Source organism: Pangasianodon hypophthalmus, chromosome 1 (genome assembly GCF_027358585.1).
Source record: "Pangasianodon hypophthalmus isolate fPanHyp1 chromosome 1, fPanHyp1.pri, whole genome shotgun sequence".
In the NCBI taxonomy this organism is placed as follows: domain Eukaryota; kingdom Metazoa; phylum Chordata; class Actinopteri; order Siluriformes; family Pangasiidae; genus Pangasianodon; species Pangasianodon hypophthalmus.
Window position 1 is genome coordinate 24,672,119 of NC_069710.1, and position 23,942 is coordinate 24,696,060.

Sequence of the window (23,942 nt, forward strand, 5' to 3'; positions counted from 1 at the left end):
GAGGAAACTGGAGTGCTCAGTGGAAGCCCCCGAAACACAGGGAGAACATGCAAACTCTGTGCACATGGGGCAGAGGTGGCATTTGAACCCCCAACCCTGGAGGTGTGAGGCAAGCATGCTAACCACTAAGACACCGTGCCGCACCCCCCCTAAAACCTAAAACTTTTCACTCTAACCTTAAAAAAGGAAAACATTATTTTCTTGAACATTTTACAAAAATAAATAACTTGACTGGAGTGTGTTTAAAGCTTGTGAAAGTTTTGAAGTTTATTAAATACGTACAGTGTGTCCCAAAAGTCTCCATAAATAGGGGAAATTAACACTTTTTAGCAAAATGTAACTTTATTGACAAAACATCCTCTACATGATTGCCATTTCTTTGTAAACACACAGAGTCTTCTCTCTCCCACTCATAATGAACATGTGTTAACACATCTGGTGTTATGCACGTAATTGCATGTCTATCGCAACCTTGTGACAGCTTCCTGATTCAGCCATGAGACTGATTTCAATACGTTCTTCCTTTGTCAAACGCATTCTTAAATGCTATCTGAAAAAACTTACATACAAACTAAGTATGATTGAAATTGAAAATTGAAAATTGTATGAAAAATTTTGGAAGACATTTTGCTAAAAAGTGTTAATTTCCCCTTTGTACGGAGACTTTCGGGACACCCTGTAGTTTAGGCATGAGCAGAGCAGCATTTTTTTTTTTGCTTACGTCTTCTACTACATCTCTTAACATGTTTTAAAATGGCAAGCAACAGGCTTATAGCACATTGTATGTTTTTGAATTATTTTTTTTTTGTATGAATTTTTTGTATGAATGTATGAATTTTTTGTATCACAAATGTATTGGAAATACATATATTCAGTCATACATCTTCAGTAACCACTTTATCCTGTTCACGGTCGTGGTGTTTCCTGAGTCTGTCTCAGGAACACTGGACATGAGGTGGGAATACATGCTGGATCGAACATCAGTCCATTGCAGGGCGCTATGAACACACAAATTCACACACTCATTCACACTTAGAGGCTGTTTAGAGTAGCCACTCCACCTACTGGCATGTTCTTAGGAGGAACATGCACAGAAACTCTGCAGAAAGGAACCCAAGCTGAGGATCAGACCAGGGACTCTGGAGCGGTGAGGAATCAACAGTACCTGCTACGCCACCCAGCAGAAATGACTGCTCTGAGTGTGTAATTTGTTTACATGTTCCTGTACATCTAGTCGAGGCTTTGATTTGATATGCGGCCAACTTCTAATGGAGAACTTCATAATGGAAAAAAGCAAAGGAACTTTTTGCTGATAAATGAGAGATGACTAGCTCTATTTATACAGTAGGTCTACTATAGAATGAGTTTATGTCGCTGCTTTCTTGTGGCATTTTAGCATCCAGTATTCATGATTAGAAATACAATTAAATAATAACTATAGTCACTATTATACACTATATGGCCCATGTTTGTGGACACCTGACCATCACACCCATGTGTGGGCCTTCAAACTGTTGCCATAAAGTTGGAAGCACACAAGTGTATAGCATATCTTTGTATACTGTAGCATTAAAATTTCCCTTCACTGGGACTAAGGGTTCCAAAGTGAGCTCCATGAAGACATGATTTGCCAAGGATGGAGTGGAAGAACTCGAGTTGCCTGCACAACCCCAAGGAACACCTTTGGGATGAACTGGAACACCAATTGCACCCCGGGTCTCCTCGCCCAACATCAGTTCCTGACATCACTAATGCTCTTGTGGCTGAATGAGCACAAACCCCCACAACCACACTCCAAAATCTAGTGGAAAACCTTGCCAGAAGAGTGACTAAACCTGGAATGGGATGTTCAACAAACACATATGGGTGTGATGGTTAAAAAACCAACATGAAGAGTGATCTAGTAAGGAGCCGCCAGATCTGCTTCAACGCACCTTGGCACTGATTCTAGAAGTCTGTGGAACTGTACTGGAGGGATGAATAGCATTCTTCCAAATGATATTCCTTCAGCTGTTTTGATAATGGTGGTGGGGATTACTGTCTAACACATAGCTCCAAAATCTCCCATAGATTTTCCAAGAGATAAAAAGATATATATGTAATATCATATTTTAGTTTGATCTGAATAATAATTAATAATAAATAATACAGAAATAATAGTAATAAGTAATACATGCATTACATGCATTATACTGTATCTATTGAAATAAGCACTGACTGCAGTTGAGAACTGTAGAAAGAAAACAAGTATACAAAACATGCACCTCATATTCACTGTTCTCTCTGGTTTTAAAAGCAGTTTTAAAAGCAATTAGTAAATGAAAATGAATTGAAAGAAAATAAAATGTCTTTCCATGTTATGTGCTGCTTACTTTGCTTATACTAATAATCATGAATCTGCAGTTTTCTCTTGTGTATTACATTCAAAAGATGTCCCTCTGGGTAAATGCTTAATGGTTCTATGTACAAGCCTACAGCAGTGTGCCTTCCTATGATAAAGAACCCCTTTAGAACCTTTAACTATTGAAAGAGAACCCTTGGGGGATCCATTAAGCATGCCAATAGATTTACTGTAAAGATTTTCCTTTAATCAGCATTCCATCCCAGAAATGCAGTTTTCCACCAAATTAAAAAGATGGCCATTTTCTCCACAGCCTGGAAATGTATATTTTTTAAAAATGATTTATCAGAACAAATGACATGACTATCCAAAACCCCTGAAACAGTCCTTTATTTAGACATCACTCAGGTTGGATTTGGTGCATACGTATCTCAGTTTCACTGTGGAGATGACTAGGCACAAACACTTGACTGACATTGAACACCAGGTTTTTATTGCTACAGATACAACTTTCTGATATTCTGTTTAACAACTAGGGACATTTGTGCAAATATTTCACCAAGGCAAAGCTGGAAAGATTATTAATGGGGATGAGACTGAACTGCATTGTATTGTACTGTATAAGAGTTCACATCATGGTCTCTATGATACCACTCACATTTCAATTTACATCACAAACATTAGCATCATACTTTCCATTCTGTAATTACTAACCCTTCCACTTTTGACAGTCAGCTGAATGCACCAAACTTACACCAACTTCACAAAGAGTGTAAAAGATGAATCACTAAGCCCTCAGATCCATACAAGATCTTCATGTCAGTCCCCAATCTTTTGATTTAAGAGATGAATTGTGCATCATAAATAATTCCAATCCACATAAACAGTTTTGTGCAGATTGCATTTTAGCAGCAAGACACTGACAATGATGTAACGCAGTATAAATAAACTTGCGCTAGATCCATGCACTCATGCACAAAAAACTACCTCCTGTTCTCTTACTCCCCACTGAAAGCTTCCTGTATGTTTTCCATCGTGTTTCCCAACACTCCCCCAATGATGCTCACCACCGTATTAATCACATGCCCAACTCCCCTCTGTCCCCTCCAGACCAGTGTGCCCATCCCTTGACCTACTGACCAGCCCTGTTCGCCCACCTCTGCACCCACTGCACCCACGTACCCACTAAGCCCTTGCCACATGCACTCTACTACCTCTGTCCCAAAGTCCCAGACCTCACCCAGTGCACCGGTCACCAGCCCCAGAGCGTCACCAATTAGTGTTCCTGCACCTACCAGTCCCTCCTGGCATGAAAGCATGAGGGTACCCGCTATTGTGCTTATAAATGTGTAGAGTGAGCACACACTATGCTCACCCACTTGGTATGCGACGCTGCCTACATTCTCAACACCCGAGACTACACCAGAACCCAGGTTCTGAACCAAACTGAAGCTGTCGCTGGGCAGCGATGCCAGTACGGTTGCGTCCTCTTGCAAGACATAACAGATTTGAGAGGGGAGGTTTGTGAGGGTGGAGACAACTGGAGAGAGAGGAGCGCACAGGAGAGAGATGGCAGAGGACAGGACATAGAGGATAACACTGTCCTGTTGAGACTCAGAGCTTTCTGTTTCATTAATGCTTTCTTCTAGGCTGGGTTCAGACTCAATTCTATCTGCTGTCGTGCTGGGCACCTCGTCCTTGTCACTGCTTTTGTCCGTCTCAGCTGTGTCTTTTTCAGGAACTTCAGTGATTTCCAGTGGCTCTTCTCCCAGACTTCCTGTCTCTCCACACCCACCTGAGAAAAGCTCCTTAATGTCCACTAGTTCCTCCAGCGCCTTCACGCTCATCAGCTTCAGCTCCCCTTCACCCTCCTGGACCACTCCCATACTGAAGCTGCCGAGTCCGTCAGGAACATCGCAGCACACTGCCGACCACAGCACATCTGCCTTCGTCTCACTCAGCCCACCTACACCGCTCTGAACGTACACGCCCCCCCCTGCCTTAGAGCACTGTGGTACGGTCCTGCTCTTTACCAGCTCTGCAGTAAGAGCATCCAGTTTGTGGAAAGGGGAAGCTGAGGGTGATGAAGCGACATCCTGGTCCTTCTTGTACAAAGCTGGAACGTGTACATGGGACTCTTCTCCGAGGACTTCTGTCTCACTTGGTTCATCCTGCAGATGCATTTGAGAGACACAAAAAAATTATTTACATGATATCCTCTTTAAATCTAGAAATCTCAATAATGGAAAGATCAGATCAATAATGTATTGTTCCTCTTATACAGCTTTCTATCGCTTACAGCATTGCTACACAGAATCTAACAGCAGCACAAAAAAAGTTTCCTTTGTGGCTGAATGAAAGAAAGAAGCTGTTCTGAGACGCAAATGTATGCAAAGTCTCTAAATGGGTCCTTTCATTAAACATGAGAAGGGTCATTAAGAAATTTGCTGTAGTTTGTGTTTTGTTCTAACCCTAAGCTTCACATCTATTTCCTAGTCAGCTTTTTCATATGCACACAATATCTTTATGCATGCTTCATTTTGAAACCATGGAATTCTCTAGAAGCTTAATTTGCTTATATATTAAACTCCTTGCAGTGCTTCATTAGAGCCAGATGACTGTGATGATGTATAAAACTACATAATATACTCAAATCAGGCAAAATCATGGAGCCATCTGAAACTAAATGTAATTTAACACCAAGCAGAGGCAGTGCAATTCAATTACAGTTTACCGTTACAGCTTTGGCTCCTCATATCAAATGCTTTGTATCTTAGGAATGGAAAGAACTAGAAAAACAGATCTTCTTACCAATTCCTCGGTTGTTCCTTTGCCCCATGCATTGTGCTGGCCTAGGTGCAGAGCCGTGTAGACATTAGACTGGTGTCCAGGGTGATAGAGTGAAACAAATGTGCGCCCGGCTCCCAGGCTGTGGCATCTCCTCTCCAAGCCCGACTCAGTGACCCGCTGTGGGGGGGTGTTTCTGTAGAAGCTCTCCTCACACTCGAGCACCTCTGAAGCTGTGAGAATGTGAGCCAGAGGGAGCAGGCCCAGGATCAGCACTGCAAGCTCACGCACATTGTTCCTCCGTGCTGTACACAGCATGGCCAAAACACTCCACTGCAGTCTGGCACTGGCTGTAAATGACAGCACTGAAGCAGCAGTTACACTCCACAAGATCCTGCAAGTCACCCCCTCTTCCTCTCCCTCCCACTCTCTACGCTCTGCTCCTGCTCTCTCGACTACACATTAAGAGCTTGGGTGCTTTTACCCCTCCTGCTCACGTCTCATTCTTTTCTCTTTTTTCATGTCAGTAAATCAGTTCCGCTGGTGGTGGTTCAGCAGTAATGTACACAAACCTGTGCACACACCCTCTCACACCTATCGGCATTACCTGTAAATCAGCATTCTCTAACACACACCCCTGTATTGAACACATATTCGCATGTTCTCTCAATCACGCACACATGGTTTTATTTTTTATCAGGTATTTTCACTGACTTCAATGTGCACAACTTACCCTAACCCTACGCTCAATTCTCTAACTTTTATACGTTTTCAATAAAACCTGGATCTTTTGTAAAAATAGAATAAATTAAATGAATAAATATATTAAGCACTTTTCAGCTCTACCCACAAGTAATCATGCATTCCTATCACTACTGAATATTTGGTTCTCACAAAAGCCGAAAAACAACTCATAATCTAAAACACAAAAACAGACCTGTTCTCTGAGTTTAAAGCATCAGTGTTTTAGCATGACAACATGTCAGACAGCATGTCTGTCCAGTGAGAGAAAACATGCAAGCCTTCATAAACATGCCTCACGGGAAAACATAACCATTTTATGACATTTAAATTATGCAGTAACTTGCTGACAGATATAATAAAAATGTCTTGAATCCATAATAAAACCTGGCTGCCAAATACCAGTAAGAATTGTGCAAAGCTCTGTAGGTATGACAACAGTAAGCCGTGTGTGTGTGTGTTGTAACCCTACACTGCAGAGCTGCCTGTCTGAACTGGTCTCTGAGCTTAAGGGCAAGATAGGTGTGGTTGCAACACTCACTCTCCCACTTTATTTTTCTGTGTGTTTGTGTTTGTTTCACCCTCTGAATACTCCCAGTAATGTGTTCTACATACTGCACACCCAAGTGTCAGTGCTTGCATAAATTTGAGCGTAACTGTGTCTTAAATAAAGATTATTACATACCCGACTACCCATCTATCCACCGAAGGACAACTACCTCAATTTACAACACACACACGTATGTGAAACCTGAGAAAATTCTCTAGTTAAATAAAATCTTTGAGACAAGCCAATATATACTCAATATACACTCATATCAACATGATGCTTACACCACCGTGCTTTACCATGAATACCTATGCAACGCACTGTACATTATTTAATAGTCCATGTTTTTAGGTGTAAGTGTACCTTCTACCTCAAAACATGGACCATTAAATAATGTACAGTGCGCTGCATAGGTATTAACAGTAAAGCATGGTGGTGGTAGCATCATGTTATGCGTTATATTCAGCCTCTTGGTTGCTTCTCTGCCCTCTTTACCCCGTCACTGACTGTTCGAGGATGGCCTCCTCTAGGCAGCGTCGCAGTTGTGCCGTACTCTTTGCTGTTATTAATAATGGATTAAACAGTGTTCAGTGGGATGTTCAAAGTTTGGGATACTTTCCATAACTTTCTCCTGGACCTGTTTTGACAGGTGTTTGTTTAGTCATGTTTTCTAACAAACTCTGGGGCCTTCCAGGAACAGATGTATTTACATTGAGATCATGTGACACTTTAATTGCAGGCAGGTGAATTGCATTCAACTAATTATGTGACTTCTGATGGCAACTGGTTACACCAGAACTAATTTAGGGGTTTCACATCAACAGAGGAGAATACTTAGGCAATCACTTTTACCTTTTCTTTAATTTGTAAATAATTTTGCAATCTATATTTATTTTATGTCTATGGGTTCTTTCTTTATTATGGGTTGTGTAGATTTATATAACATATATAACATAATGCAAAATAAGTCCATTTCAGTTTCAGGTTTTAACACTAAAAAACTGTGGAAAGGTTCAAAGGCGGGGGTGGGGGGTGGTAGGCGTTGGTAGTATGCATTATGTAGGTATACAACTACAGACGGTAGCTCATCTGTTCTTGTGCACAATTTGTCATCCCCCTCTACTCTGTCCATCAGTGGTAAGGGACATCTATATGACCACCGCAGCCCACATACTATTGGGGTGGTGGATCATTTATTGCACAGCAGTGACACTGCCATGGCAGTGTGTGTATCAGGTACACAGGTGAGGGTTGAGTGTTTAATATTCCAATAAATTAAATTACAAGAAGCATTAGTCAATGGACAGACAGAATTTGTGCCATGATGTTGATAAATATGTTGATAAGCTCCTAGTAAAAGCCTTTTAAAGCAGACTGGGATTCAGTTTCTGGTTAATTGCTGCACTGAAAAGTGTATTGTATTGTATAATTATATAACAAACTGAATCTGTGTGTGTTTAAAAGCACTAATTCTAATAGATGTACAGAAAGGGAGTTCTCCAGAACTTGATACTCTCTTCTGTACCTCATTATATTACCACTTTTTAGATGCCACAGCTTCTGACCATAGCTTGTACTGATAAAAATGTACACGAAAATAGGATTTAGTTCTATTTTTTTTTATTACAGAGCTAATGAAAAAGGTCACAGTGTTAACAAAAGTCAGATTACAATTCACCATGTTTTAAGTCACAATGTTATCTAGTAAGAATGACCAGATGGTTGATTTTAACAGAGAACTATTTGAACACTTTAAAAAGCAGCTGAGGTCCTTGCTGAGTAATAAGAGACTCAGGTTCTATAACAGGCAGTTTGCTTACATAAATGCTGAATTACAAGTCAGCAAACTCTTCTTAACATTACAATAATTCTGACACACATGATTTACCTGATCCTGAATCAGTACATACAGATGTGTCTCTGCCACAACATCTACAGCAGCTCTATGTGACTATGAGGCCGAATATCACGAGCTATCTGGCTAAAACTCAGTTTAAGGGGAAAGGCTTCTCTTTTATGCTACTCTGTCAAAGTCATAGTGGAAATCTGGGGTCAGGTCTTCGGCTCTACTACTTTCAGCGATGATGGTGTCGGATGTAAATGAGCTGGCGTATAACATGCATCCTCCAATTTGAAACCCAAGAGCTCTGAGTGTGAATTCTTATCACAAGCCTTTCAAGGAGGAACACTGTATTTTCCGGCAGATTTTCCTCCCCTGACTCAATAATGACTTTGTTTTCATTTTTAACCCAAATAAAATCCTATACACTGTAGCTTTAATTGTTAGATTGTTGCTATTAAAATGTAAAAATGGTGGAGAAGAGACAATTGTAGCATAATTATAGCAAAAACACAACTGGATAAATGGCGTTTCCTTGAGGTTTCCCTTCACTGATGCTAAACAAACACTAGAGTCTTTGTCCATTTCACCTTCACTCATTAGGAATGTCAATGACCAGTTCTGCTTCCTCTCCCTCTCCTCTCTCCTCCTCTCCTCCATCGCTTTCTCCCTCACTCTCTCCTTCCTCCTCTGCGGCGTCTCCGCTCAGCATCTGCCGCGGGACCCAGCTGAACGGCCCGGACGAACCCGCGCCCGGAGCACTGCCTGTTGGGTAGTTAGATGCTAATGGAGATACCACCTGGGAAAAAGGATAAAGAGAATGTGAAAGACTGAAATGATTTTGATAACAGTACATGAAAAATGATGATCATGATAATGATCCACCAGTCATGTTAGTGATCACAAGCAAAGCTTTGTATTTTAACTACATTTTCATTAAAATGATTGTTAAATATTTGTTATGATGTTAATCAAAAAAAAAAGTAATTATTTTCTATAGTCAACATATTTAGGACAGTAATTTAATAATCTTCTTGAATATACTGTATAGTGGTCTCACTGTCCAGTCTGTTCTCTCTCTATCCCTTTCTTTTTTTTTTTTTTACACCCACGCTCCTAGCTCTAATGCACCCTAATGCACTAATGGACCTTCACTTTCCTCTTCAGGGATTTATCTGCACTGTTTATATATAGCTTTAACAAGATGCTATGCTGTTTCCTTTCCCTGGAATGTACCTTGTTTAATAGTTAGTAACTGTATTATGAAATAGTGCTGTTTCACCACCACACAAATAAGCAATGTTAACCCTAAACATTATTATATATTTTTTTTAAACAATATTTTATATTGTAATTGTCCATGTATAATAAAAAAAGCCATTAATTTTTTTAATGATACAAATCCTCAAAAGTGCATCTTACCCTTAATAGACATCTCAACTATTTGGAAGAGGACAAAAATTCACATTTGTTGTGATTACTTCCCTATGGCACTGAGAAATGCAAAGAAATTAACTTTTCTTTAGTTTTTCTTAATGAAAAAATAATCGTTTTTTAAGTCATGAAATACAGACAATGCACTGCTCCTGGCCTCTTTTCCTTTCAGATTCCAAAATTCATGTTTGTTTGCCTGACATGATGCTGTCTGACCCTCGAGTCTGGCTTCTCTTGCATCATCTGTAGTGCCAGTGCTGCAGAACAAGCAGCACAGGACATTTTTTTGTCGGAAGAGGATTCATTTGAAAATTAAACCTACAGTGATGACATATTTGCGAGTTTGTTTTTACATTCTGAATTAACAGATGCATTTTTCATAAAATCTACAATATGAAGTCATTTATACATCCTACTGGAATTTTATGAGTCAGTACATTCATCTCCGTCTTTAACCTCACCAGTGACAGCACTAATACTCGGGGGGGGAAAAACAGGCCGCACTGAGGTTAGACAAGGAATAATCGAAGCCATTTCAGACTTCCTGTCTTCTTTTCCTCTCATTATCTCTCTCTCTCACCTTTCCTGCAGACTCTTTTCTCTGTTTTGGTGGTTTTGGTTTTCTCTCTTTCCTCACTCGCTCAGCAGAGGGAGCCAAATAGTCAGGAGGGAAGGGTAACTGTTCACCACACACACACACACACACACACACACACACACACACACAAAATCCACCGCCATGTCCGCACGCACAGTCCCCACCCCATAAGATATGGGTCCGAAAATAAGCAGATGATGTGACAAGACGACAACAGAAAAGAGAAAGAAAAGAATGAATGAATAAAATGTCAAAGTAACAAATGAACAGAACTAATATATGAAACTTTCAACAATGTTTTAGACTAAAAGCAATACGCTGATGTCAGATGAGGTAAGTGATGTAGGCTGTGCTGTATAAACTCCTCACCGCGTTGAGATACTGAGTGGGTGCTGAAGACTGGAGAGCGTTCGCTCCGGGGCGAGAGAGGAGAGAAAGCTGGGGGGACGAGGATGAAGCGAGGGACGGACCTCCGGGACTTCTCCTCCTGAGGTTTACACATATTAATGCTGAGGTTACACAGGAATGCACTCGCGCATCAGTCTCTACACCACACAGTGCATTTGTATAGCCTTAGGATAAAATAAAGACTACACTGCTGAAAAGTTAAACTGCTAAATGCTTTCCACATAAAATAGATAAGACCACACTAGCATTTTATGCATATCGGATCGTGACGATGCTCACATTGCTCAACATCTGAAGACGTTTTCTGTCCAAAACAGATTTTGAACCAGTGTAACACAGATGTCTCTTCATTATCACATATTAGCGATACAAACAGTGCATTATACTAATGGTGGGGGGGGGGGGGGGGGGGGGGGGGGGAGTTTCAAGTTTCAAGTTTGCATCTTCCTTTCTAAATTATATAAATATTCTCTACTGCTAATCTCTCATACTCCACCTTTGCCTTAGTAACTGCCTACAACCTCTTTTATTTGTATGTTTTCATTCTTTTTCCCATTCAAAAATTCATAGAAAACTTCCGCCCTTAACTGTACTCCACATTTCTGTATGATATTCCGAGGCAGAATGAAGAGGTAAAAACAGAACGCAATCAGCTACACAAATACAGGGTTAGTAATTTCAGCACATATGATGGACTCACTTCTTTCCTGGTTCCCTTTCCCTTTCTCTTGGAGCCTCTCCCTCGCTGTCTGAGGAGGCTGTGGCATCCGAGTCTGTAACACAACCGCAGCACTCAGCAGTGATGTATTAATGAAATAATAACACAATAATACACAGTAATGTTTTCCTATTTGCAAGACATTTTCTAAAAGAGTTTTTCCTGCTTGCTCATTTCCTTGCTGAGTACTAATAACAGTCATCACCATGCTTGTTTCCATTCTTGTCTTGAAGAAGAAGCAGATACAAGATGTTAAATGTCTTCAGAAACCCTTATGTCTGCATAAAATTGTTATGGTCAAATCTGCACAGTCAAGGAGAGTGTATTGACCTGCACCTCAGGTGACAGTGGGTGACTTTAGTATTCATTTACTGATAAGGACTCAAGGTTCAGAAATTCTAACTTGTGAATTTGTTGAACTTTCAACCTTATCTGATTTCTTAATTTCCTGTATTTCAGGGTACAATGGCAATTTATTTGTTCTGCCAAGCCTCAGTGGGGATGGGTAATGGTCATTAACAATGCCAGAATTGCTTGGGCACTTACACAGCCTTGCCTTAATTGCTGCATAATGGATACTGCTCTAATTGCAGCATTATGGATATTGTTCTGATTGCAGCATAATTCTTCAATAGTCTCACAAGCTGACACTGCAGGAGTGCTGCGGGGAGTGAAGCAGGCAACTGACATGACTGCAAAGCCCGCTAGGAAAAGAAAGCTAAGCTCCTTTGAGGCATGATCAAAGGAAGAACAGCAGCTGACAGACGGTTCAACTGTTCAGCTCCATTGAGAGGAGAGAAAACAAGCATCCAGAATGTGTTAGAGTTGAGGATCTGACAGAGGGCATAGGACAAATGCTGTTAGTGTCAATGCATACAAACAGCATGGTAAACTGAAAACTTTGGTGAAACTTACTAAAGCTGCCTCACATGTAGAGAGAGACCGTGATGTACTTTCAGTGAATGTCATTCTCTATGCTTGAGGCACACCTCGGAGGACAGGACTGACAGCCCGCCAACAGAGCATTCGGAAGGTCAGAGAGTAACCCTGGAACATGGCACCACAGCAGATCATTTGCAGCTAACAGGCATCAAGGCCTCCTTGGCAAAACTACAGCCTGATCTTACACCTAATGCATTGGATCAAATGCCTGACCCATTTTGAAGTAACCTAAACGAGTGGCTAGGCTATATTTCACAGTGTACCAGTTTCAGTAAGAAGCTCTTATGTGTGTTCGAGAGCACAGGAAAGCTGTGACCTGGTATAAGAGCAAATACAGTATAATGGCTGCAGTGACATATGTGGAAACCACAGGGATGAAGTCAATGCTGCCAGTTGAGAGACCGGCAGCCTTACTAGTGGTATGGGCAACACACTGTACATGGCGTGACTATAAAAGTGCTGACACTCATTTGCAAAGTGTATGATACACTTGAAAGTATAAGCTGTGCCACTAAAATCTTGCCACATTTGCACTTGGCCCTGAAAGAAATAATGCCCACAACGGAAGATCCAGTGGGCTTGGAGATCTTACAGGCAGTGCTCCAAGCTGTGGGAGCCATAGCAATGGGGCATGGGAAACAAATGAGATTTGTCTCACTGACATAAATAAGAAGGCAACTTTGGCTTGCTCAAGTGCCATAGTCTGGTAAAAACACTTTGTGCCACCTTCTACTGGTGCCTGGGCAGTTTTTAGCCATACAGGTTCAGGAGGCACTGGATGATTGGATCTCTTTGGCTCAAATATGAACCCAAGTATTTGGACAATAGAGCAGGACAAGTGAGTTTTAAAGACTGCAATGGCTGATGACAAAACTAGGTCAGGACAAAGACTGATCAAACCACCAAAGAGTCACCAGAAGGGCTGCAGAATTTCCAAGCCAGGTATGAAACTAATTGGCCACATTGCTAGAGGAAGAGGCAATAGTAACTGTATGGAACAATAGACCCTGGCCGATTTTATTTCCCCCAAGACATGTACCAACAAAATGCACAATGAGGCAGAATCTGCCTGATTTAAGATGTGAGACACCTCAAACACCTGTTTGTGTGCTTTGAGGAGCACCATTAGGGGTTTGGCTGTCTAAAGAGAGGTTAGCCCACTGGGTAAAAGAAAGTGATTGTGCAGGCATTCTTGAGCAGTGCTATGGCTACCTCCTGGGCAGCACTAATAGCATGTGACTTTGGCAGACTTGAAGTGAAGTGGCGTCATGGAGTTCACCATCAACCTGCACCAGATTTGACTGAGTGACTGAATGATGATTCATCACACCCCATGTGTTCTGTGGTGTGTCTGAATAACATTTGCCCTCAATCAAAAAAGTATCTGGCTCGAAGTAATTTAGTAATTTTGAGTGACTTTTAGCCTCAATAGGAACAGTATTAGCACTCAAGTGACTCTTATTCTCATATAAGATCAGTATCAGCACTTGAGTGGATCTCACTATCAAAAAAGATCATCATCACACTTGAATGACTAGCATCCTTAAGATGGAGCAAAAGTAAGGCTTCGAGTGGTCATCTTTCTACATAAAAAAAAGAATCAGGACTTATAGTAAGCACTGCTCTAGGAAACGCACTCCTGGTTTAGGGTTACAAATGCTTGTGACGACTTTAATATGTGGTCTCCACTAGCTCCGGAAGGCTATGTATGTAACTGTGATTCTCTGACTAAGTGGAGGACCACTAGGCCATCTGAATCACTCGGGCTGACGCTAATGGCCAGAGGACAAGCCTGATGTAGCCAGGGCCTTTTATAGGCTACACATATGACCCTGTGTTGGACATGAGGTGACAGCCTTGCTATTAGTACTTAGCAAAACAAACGTGAAAACTAGTTCTGGAAAGAAGACTTACCAGACGAGTCCTCATCCACCCGCTCATACTGTAACAATCTGTCCAGCAAGAAACTGAGACAGATGAGAAAGGCACTTTAGTTACCATGCCATGTACCCACTATATAAAATTATATATATAAAAGGAACAGTGTTAAACCTTTTATCTCTGGAGACCTTCAGAAGCTTTCTCTGTGCTCTTCTCAGCTCCTCTTGAAAACATTCTTGCTCCTAAAATGAAACAAGATCAAATGAACTGGGGTTCATCAGACATCCTCAAACACAACATCAATAAACACAGAAAACAAAGTGTACTTACATACACCAAGAATTTTAATTTTCGCTTTAGGTTTTTGTATTTCCGCTTGTAATCCACATCTAACTCGGCTTGGCCGTTCATGTCTGGAGAGAAAAGGACATCAAGGTTTAGTCACATGTACAGATCCTTAATGCAAATACAGTGCACTGTACTGAATGCAGAAGCTGTTCATAACAATTTCATAAAAATTTAATGTCTTGTTCCTGTCATTAAGCACACTGAGCTCGTAGAAGGATGCATGGTGTGCAGTGATACCTATCTGTGCATCTATGAACTAGACAGCTAAATTATCCGTTAGCAATTTCGCACAGCAGCCAGTAAGCGACTTCATTTGTGTGATTTTATTTTGAAATGCATTTACAATGACACAAGATCGAGACAGGATACTAACCTGAATTACAGACGTGTAAAAAATTGACTCAGCTGAAATATTATTTTTATTATTATTATTATTGCACATGAAGAACTCAAGACGAACAAACACTACACGCTTTTGTTTACTTCCGCCTACGTTAGAAGCATGCGCCGGAAATGAACCTTAACCAACTTGCGCTCAGACATTAAATACGCTAATTAAAAACTTTATGACTTTAATATTGAATCAAAATAGGCTTCATGTATTTAGTAACACATTAAATTTACTTAATACATTTATTTATTTCCATATTTTTAAGTGGGTTCAAAGTAAAATAGAATTTTGTGAGACTTTTAATTTGTAGATTTGCTGAACGTCTTAGCTTAGTATATCGAACCATTAAATGAGAATAGATAACATTTGTTAACTTATATATATATATATATATATATATATATATATATATATATATATATATATATATATATATATATATATATAGGGTTAGGCTTATGTGTATATATGTATGTATGTATGTGTGTATGTATGTGTGTGTGTGTGTGTGTGTGTGTGTGTAATATATATATATATTACATACACTCACACACAGAATTGACTGCATGAGTCAGCCAACACTGATCTTTTGGGCTCATATATTCTGGAAACTTTAAATACCTTCAGTCTACAAAAGCCATTGCACTTGCAAGTTTCTAAGCGCATACCAAAGTCTGACTCAGAAGAGTCTTAATAGACGGGGAGCTAGACTAGATGAATAATGCATCTGTACTGCTAAGTAATATTTATGCACACTGACAGGACTTTGACAGGAGGTTGGTGCAGGAGCTGCAGGGAGGGGTGAGAGGAGGCTAGCAGGGGGAAATGAAGAGATGGATGGAACAAGGGGTGTGGAGTTTGGATGGGTGAGGGGTGGGAATGTGAGGTGGGGAAACAAGGACTGACAGTCTGACCTTTTGATAGACATGATTTCTAATGGTGCCAAAAATGCCTTTGTCAGTACTTGGTAGGACGATACACTGCTCTGTACCCACTCAATCGTTCCATTTATGGAAATATTCAGAAAATGTTAACCACACAGAGCTCAATTTGTGTAACATAATGTTCCTCTGTTTTCACTTGTAAACACACACACACACACACGCACACACACACACACACACACACACACATACAGAGACACAGACCTAACAGTCATTGTCCTCTGATGTCGTCTCTTGTTGCAGAGCAGAGACAAAAATAGAAAGCTCTTCTCTCATGGCCATAAATTGAGCATGTGTTGTGCTCTGTGACAGATATAAACCTAATCCCTTTGTTTTTGTCTTTTATCTTAGGTGTTGATGTCTTACGATGATGATGGACTGGGACAGTATAGTGTTTTGAATATGAGTTCTCTCCCTGCATACATGTAACATATGCTCTCAGCCTGTTACACCTCTGACCAATCCCTCGCTCCTGCCCCTTTTGATTTATTACTCTCACATAGTCTCTGTCCTTCTGTTCTTTCTCTCTCTCTCTCTCTCTCTCTCTCTCACACACACACACACACACACAAACACACACATCTCTTTTTAACTGAGCCCTCTCTCTCTTGTGTGACGTCCTGAAGGTTTATCTTCCTTTGCTTGCCTCTGACGAGGAAACTGGAATGTACACCAATCACATGAAGGACACAAACAACAACTATAACAAGTCTCTTCTCAATGACCAGAAGGTAAGAGTAAACTTTTGAAGTGTGACGTCAAGGCAAAGAAGAGAAGTATACTTAGCCCGATGCACATTTTGACCTAGATTTCTACTGAAAGTATGCCAAGAAATGCAACAGATTATCACCTGTAAATGATTAATGATAATGCTTATACTTAACAAGAACCTTGTCAGTCATTTTGTTATCCACATTAACTAAGTGGAAGTGGTTAAATAGTGGTTAAAATGTTTTTGGTTTTGTAATACACCTGGTATGACTGCATTCAAATGGAATTATTACATATAAAAAAACATATAGATATGTTCACTTATTCCTACACTTGTGGTACAGGAGAAGCTCATTCAGGCGATTAAGAAGATTAAACATGAAGTTGATGAATGCCATGAAGCAGAGAAAGACACTTTTGCAGATGCAATCGATGTGGAGGTAAAAACAGGATTTATCATATAAAGTCTTTAATTCCAGACATGATTCTTATAAAATACAGAATTAACCTGGAATCAACATCACCAATGTATCTGTTTAACCAATTAAACAATGTCTAGCTCTCTAAAACATTTACTGTAAGTACTGCATATTCAATCCACTGATTATCTTACTGGAGTGAATATTTAATTCTGTCTGTCAGAGTTATAAGACAGAGGCACTGGAGCTGAAAATGGACATTATGAATTTTCTCTGACTCCTAAGCCTCAACCATTTTTTTTTATTCCTGATTTATAATATAAGACTATTGTAACTTTTGAACATGATCATATGTCAGTAACATACATCAAGTAATGCTTTTAAATCCATATTCAGTAAATATTTTTGAATATATCAAGAAAATAAATACTTTCTTGACTTCTGTCAAGAGCTGAGGTAGATGGATGGAGAAATTTGTGCATATTTATTGCTAAACACCTACACTAATGAAGCATGTCAGGAAAGTGCAAAGGACTAAAATAGCATTCTTAATTTAAATGTGGCTTGTTTGAATGTCAACCCCCAGTAACATTTTAATATATCAGCACACAAAATCCATCTTCACAGTTAGATATTCAGAATGTTAATTTGTAAAATAAATGAATAAATCAAAGGAGAAGTTTTAGAAGCCCTGCTCCAGCAGAGGTTCATTTCTCTTCCCACTGTGTCCTCACAGAATCAGTTTGAGGACATGGAGCGGGAAATCCGAGCAGAGTTCCAGAATCTTCATAACTTCCTGGATGAGGAGGAGGAGAGAGACCTGGAACGGCTGAGGAAGGAGAGGGACAGACGAGTGAAAATGCTGAAGGAGAGAGAGAGGAAGATTGCCATGCAGGGCCGAGACCTGGAAAGGGCCATCGAGACTCTGAACAGCAAACTAGCAGAAGACGACAGTCCCAAACTACTAAAGGTGCTTCTCATGGGGTTATATTATATGTCTGCTTTCCAGGAATAACAGTGTTCTGCCAGCAGATTTATTCTCACCATCTGGTTGCATACATTTACAACCTCAATGCACTGTACTTAGGATTTTTTTTTTGTAGGATTTTTTAATCATATCTGGATTTGGTAGTTGATCTAACTGTGCGACGCTGCATTATTTCTATGAGCAGCTTGTTAAGTGTACAGGGGGAGGTACCACAGGAGGGTTTGGAGCAGATCCATGGAACATGCTGGATGCTATCTGGCACTTTTTAGCACACATCACATATTAAATGGGTGTGAATGGAATCTAAAGCGACATTGATCTGACCATTCTGTGAAATATATGACAAAATTTCTACTTTTTAAAACTTCTTTTAGGAAATCAAAGATCTCCTAAAGAGGTAAGGAATATTGTTTAGTATTTTGTAGTTATATTAATCCATAACCCACAATAACATCATTTACCTATTTTATTTTTCCTCTTCGTCACCTTCTCATACAGAAGATTTTATTTAATATGGGCACAATCCCTAAACCCCTTAGCGCCTTTAAACTCCTAGGAACTGTTGCCAAGTCCAGCCTCCATTCCTCACTCTCATTAATACATCCCTTTCCAGTTAACGTCCGTGTAGTTATGTTGTAGTAATTTAAAAATAAAAGGCTTGAAGTTTTAAATGTACTTTATTGCTATTCTGAAGTATCATTTTAGGTCCTTTTTTAACCTTATTACAAGTGAAAATTAATACTTGTACATTTACTCAGTTGCATTTCCATGAAAAGTCCACACTTCATAAACCTTACATTTTCATTTCATCCTTCATTTAGTACTCGTTACATTATTTTGCCTGATCTATACCAAATCTACTCCACCATCATTTGGTTTGTGTGTTTTAATTAAGACACTACTTTTAGTGCTTTTAACATCATTAATATGTTTAAATGTGAGTACACTAAGCTGGGACATTGAATGGTTAACTCTGTCCATCTCTCTTTCCATTTCTCTGCCAGGTGTGAGGTGAATTTTGTCCGCCCGTCTCCAGTGGACAGTGAGATTTGCTCAGGACAGTTTGTGGGTCCTATTCAGTACAGGATCTGGAAACACATGAGGGCTTCTCTCTACCCAAGTACTGTTTATATCTGTCACTAGAAGCCTTAACTCAGTTGAAGTCACCTTTTAGGACTGATCTCCATTGCATCGTTTGGTTGTTTTTCAAATGTCTCAGCAGGCAATGAGTTTAAATTTATAGCTGGGGCAAAAAAGATCCATGGAATTGCATTGCTTTCACTAGATCCGAAACATAACCTTCATGCTTGATGGCACACATGGTGCAGTTTCTGCTTGTGAATGCAGAGTTGTGTGTTAGCCAGTTGAGGGAATGGTTTAGGGAATGGAGACAGAACTGACTATATATACACAATAAAAACATGACTGGAATCATCTACATAAGGTAGACACTGAGGAGAATTGGTACAAGAGGTATGCTTTAATGCTTGTGTATTTTGTGTAGCTCTGTTGATTGTAACCTCCTTCTCATGTGCAGACATATCACTGTTGACCTTCGACCCTGAGACCGCTCACCCGCTGCTGACCCTGTCTGCTAACAACACAACAGTGCATTTTGAGGAGGACAAGGAACCAGTTGCAGATGAGAACAAGAAACGTTTCCACTATTACTACTGTGTGATGGGCCGAGAGGGCTTCATGCATGGTCGCCATTACTGGGAGGTGGAGGTGCGAGGCAAGACGGCGTGGCGCCTGGGTGTGGCCAGGGAGGACGTGTGCCGTGGCGAGATGGACTCATCCACCACAGCAAATGGGCTGTGGACACTGGCTCTGAAGAACAGCTCAATCGTAGCCTGCACTGACCCCAAGCCCACGGTCATACGTACTGCCACTCTGCCCACTCGCATTGGCGTCTTCCTAGACTGCGACAGGGAGGAGGTGTCCTTCTACGACGCTCTTACCATGACGGCGCTCTTCTCGTTCTCCATGGATTCCATTCTAATGCCCATTTACCCATTCTACAACCCTTGCGACACAGACGACGGGAGAAACATCGCTCCTATCTCCATCTTCTATCCCTCGCTCTGACAGAACAATTGAGCAGATGGACTTGCAGCTCTTTCTAAGTTAAAGAATTCTAACTTAGAATTGGATTTCTCAGAAAGTGTATGTGGCAAAAAACTCAAAAATAGCTGTTGTTATGTTGGATAATTTTTTTTTCTTTTCATTTGTTGAATAGTGTGTGTATGAAATGTTTGCTGTCTTTCAAGCATTTTCATGCAGAATAAAAATGGAACTGTGTATATAAATGTCCTAAATAATCTATCTCTGGATTGTAGGTCAGTGGAAACAGAATGAAAGAGAAAAGTAGTGAGGAAGAACAGTATAGGGAGGGAGAGAAGACGTAAATGGTAAATGGATGGTGAATCAGTGTCTGGGTTTCATATTGTTCACATTATGCTGTCTATAATTATCACAGTCACGTGCTGAACTCGGCACATGTAGTTACAGCGAGAAACAACTATGTGAACAATGCACAGGGGTGAAGTGGGGGGACATTGTGTGTGTGTGCATGTGTATGCTGTCTTGTAGAGTATGATTGACAGGGTTTCCGAGGACTTTTGTTTGAGGAGTTTGGATCGGCACTATTTTACAGAAACAAAGCAAAAAAAACTGCAAGAACAACTCTGAAACGGTTTTTTTTTAAGACCTTGCTTTTTATTATAACATAACAAATGTCATGTTCCTTCACAAAATGTGTGCATTTGTGTCTGTGCAAAACAGAACTCCAGAGATGGACAAACTGTAAATAGGTCATCGAAGAGAGGCTGGGCTGTGTGATGGACACAAAATGGAGGCAGTCGGAACTGCACGTTGTCCTGCAGGACGCAGCCTATCATTCAGTTTACACAGCACACACACTCCATAGGTTGCCTTAGAAGTAACTGCCCAATGCTAACAACACACTGGCCTCTGTAGGTCTGAATGCTCATTCTTATGCTTTGTCTTCTATGCTTTTACCACATACACACACACACAATGAGTCATGGGTACTGACCATCCCATACAGCTAGACCACAACAGTGGAGATTACTTTCTCACCATGCTTTAAAGCTCTGAGCCTCCTTTCTGGAGTACAGGGCATCACTTCCTAAGTCTACAGAGATCATGGGGATTGAAGAGAAATAAGCTTTTTGAGTGCACTTTTGCTTTAATAACTCTTAGACATCTGATATTTGTACAGAGCTATATCCTGATTGGGGAAGTAAAAAAGTGTATAAAATGGGGAGAATCATTGTCCGTGTATGCTGCATTCATTTCTTTTTCATTTCAAAATGACTAAATATAAATTGCACACAAGATGTTCAAAACAGTTTTTGGCTTTTACACAATAAATATTACAAGAAGCTCTCAGTATTATCTTGTTTGCTTGCTTTTCATCATTTCAGAATGGATATCAGCAGTCAATGGGTAGTAGTGAGAAGAGAGTTAGATTAAAGATTGACTTTAATGCCTGATGTTCTGCTAATATGGGTCACAACATGCTTTTTAAAAATAGCAAGAGGGTGAAGATACTGGAGGATGACATGGAGGATGAAAAAAAACAGGATTTCTCTACAATTAGGCACCCTAATTTTTTTTTTTTAGTAAAAAAATTGTTATAGATGTTTTGGATTTAAATTGAAATCTAAATTTGGATTAGTGAATATTCAATTTCTAGACTTTGATGAAGTTGAAGCAATTAAAATGTGTCAATTTTTTTGTTTTAGTGTGTGCTAAAAACAAAAATGAAACAAAAAGCTATTTCCTTGTTTTACCATTTTCATTTCAAAAAGAAAAATGAACGAAGGCAACGTACACTGACCAATCATCAGCACTTTAAAACCACCATGACTTAGAGAGTATTGCTTTTAAGTATTTGCTAATGACAATCCAGTACAGATGTCCTTTTTTCCCACATTTTTAAGCAATTATACTTTTAGTTCTAGTCTCTAAAATTGATCAACAATTTTTTTGTTGGAATTTTAACTATTTTAGTTTAAAAGAAAATCATGTTTCAGTAAATTACCTGCTGACCCTTTGACCTACTGTTCTCTCTGAAGAGGAAAGCATATCTCCAGAACAGAGACGTTATAGCTTCTAAAATCTACATCTGGATCTGTGCCGTGATATAAAAAAAGCAAACCTGTCAATCCTGTCACTCCTGATGTCATAGCCAAACAATTAGCCAAGAAAAATTGAAAGGGAGGTCTTATGTAAGGTCTTGAGGCTTGTGTGTGTATGTGTGTGTGTGTGTGTGTGTGTGTGTGAGAGAGAGAGAGAGCAGAAACAGCTACGGGCAGTGGGATGTTAAAACAGGGCAGCTTTTCTTATGAAATGGTTCAGGAAATGCCAGTAACCAGTGGCATTCACCATCCATCATTTATCCAGTAAACGCAGAACCCATACACACGCACACCCATCTAATGCATACTTATAGTGCCAATAGTAAATACATATAAGTACCAAACACGGAATACACACATACTGCGCACACACTACAAACGTGTGGAGAAAAATCATTGCACTGCCTTGGTGGGTGTACACTAAATATTAAACAAAACAGCACTGCTTTTTTACAAAAGGGATGCATGTTATCACTTAGCAGTGTTCAGAAAATGATATCACTGAGTTCATGCTCTACCTTAGCTATAATTTAGCAAACACACTTAGTTACTATGACTACTACTCGTCTAGAGGTTATATAATTATTTAAACTAGCATTTCAATTGGCTGTGTACAGGTGTCTTGGCATTACAGTGAAGCACGTGACAGGGTGAAGAGTTTACAGGTTAGTGAACGGATTACAGCAAAAGCATACAAATTTTTCATTGTCTAACAGAGACTATGTTCAAGAGCTGGTGTCTATAAGAATGGGTCAGTTGCCCCATTCCGCTTTGTTAAATGCGATTGTGCCCCTAAGCAAGGCACTTAACCTTCATCTGGTGCAGAGGCACAGCAGTATGTATGCCTGACCCTTTTCCTGTCACTGTCTAGACCCTGATGCACTCCAATGTACTAGTACTACCATGCTGTAGAAAATCAGACCTTTAGTTTACAGAATATACTCACTGGGGAACTTTTTTCTTTTCTTTTCTAATTTTTTTTTTTTTTTGGGGGGGGGAGAGAAGTTGTGTAGCTTTAATTAAACCCACAATAATCTAAGTGAGTTCCCAAGTGTATTCATGCCATGTAACTTCTTCATGTTCAATGGATATAAAAAAGTCTACACACCCCTGTTAAAAGGGCAGGTAAGATAAATCATGTCAGAACCTTTTCTACCTTTACTGTGAAATTTTATCTTATAAATTAAAGTGAAAAACAATAAGAATAACTTTAAGGAAAAAAAGAGTCTTGCTTGGCCTCTGGAAAAAGGGTGTGTACACCCTTAAACTAATACTTAGTTGAAGCACAATTAAATTTTATCACAGCATTCAATCTTCTTGGGTAAGTGTCAATCAGTTTGACGCATCTTGACTTAGCAATATTTCGCAATTCTGTTAAATTGGCTGGGCATCTCCTGTGCACAGCCCTCTTCAGGTCACCCCACAGATTTTTGATTGGGTTTAGATCTGGACTCTGGCTGGGCCATTCCAAAACCTTGATCTTGTTTTGGTGAAGTCATTCCTTTGTTGATTTGGAGGTTTGCTTCAGGTCATTGTCATGCTGAAAGGTAAAATTCCTCTTCATCTTAAGTGTTTTAGGAGAAGGCTTAAGGATTCGTACCAAATTTGACTGGTATTTGGAGATATTCGTTAACCCCTGCACCCTGATTAAAGCCCCAACTTCCAGCTGAAGAAACGCAGCCCCAAAGCATGATGCTGCCACCTCCATGCTTCACTGTGTGGATGGTGTTTTGGT

At 40.0% G+C, this 23,942-nt stretch overlaps 3 protein-coding genes across 5 annotated transcripts; 1 reads left to right on the forward strand and 2 right to left on the reverse strand.

The window, feature by feature from the left end:
- Positions 1 to 2,712: 2,712 nt before the first annotated feature.
- LOC113542255 (uncharacterized) lies at positions 2,713 to 5,652 on the reverse strand. The gene is made up of 2 exons (XM_026939644.3): positions 5,153 to 5,652; positions 2,713 to 4,512 (listed from the first exon to the last, which is right to left on the reverse strand). The coding sequence occupies exons 1-2, from the start codon at positions 5,444 to 5,446 to the stop codon at positions 3,340 to 3,342; spliced, it is 1,467 nt and encodes a 488-aa protein (XP_026795445.2). The 5' UTR covers positions 5,447 to 5,652; the 3' UTR covers positions 2,713 to 3,339.
- Positions 5,653 to 8,071: 2,419 nt separating this feature from the next.
- ino80e (INO80 complex subunit E) lies at positions 8,072 to 15,112 on the reverse strand. 2 transcript variants are annotated; one of them, XM_053237659.1, is made up of 8 exons: positions 14,962 to 15,111; positions 14,571 to 14,653; positions 14,412 to 14,482; positions 14,274 to 14,326; positions 11,400 to 11,472; positions 10,661 to 10,778; positions 10,274 to 10,372; positions 8,072 to 9,058 (listed from the first exon to the last, which is right to left on the reverse strand). In XM_053237659.1, exons 2-8 carry the CDS (start codon positions 14,649 to 14,651, stop codon positions 8,852 to 8,854), a joined length of 702 nt encoding a protein of 233 aa, XP_053093634.1. In that variant the 5' UTR covers positions 14,652 to 14,653; positions 14,962 to 15,111; the 3' UTR covers positions 8,072 to 8,851. The 2 variants fall into 2 exon arrangements, with proteins under 2 accessions (XP_053093634.1, XP_053093635.1); XM_053237660.1 differs by lacking the exon at positions 10,274 to 10,372 and having other exon boundaries at positions 14,962 to 15,112.
- An 820-nt stretch (positions 15,113 to 15,932) lies between these two features.
- si:ch73-54f23.4 (zinc-binding protein A33) lies at positions 15,933 to 21,461 on the forward strand. Of its 2 annotated transcripts, XM_034307763.2 has the most exons (7): positions 15,933 to 16,348; positions 16,550 to 16,654; positions 16,979 to 17,074; positions 17,790 to 18,023; positions 18,416 to 18,438; positions 19,046 to 19,161; positions 19,579 to 21,461. In XM_034307763.2, exons 2-7 carry the CDS (start codon positions 16,589 to 16,591, stop codon positions 20,127 to 20,129), a joined length of 1,086 nt encoding a protein of 361 aa, XP_034163654.1. In that variant the 5' UTR covers positions 15,933 to 16,348; positions 16,550 to 16,588; the 3' UTR covers positions 20,130 to 21,461. The 2 variants fall into 2 exon arrangements, with proteins under 2 accessions (XP_034163654.1, XP_026795853.1); XM_026940052.3 differs by lacking the exon at positions 15,933 to 16,348 and having other exon boundaries at positions 16,427 to 16,654.
- The last annotated feature ends 2,481 nt before the right edge of the window (positions 21,462 to 23,942 follow it).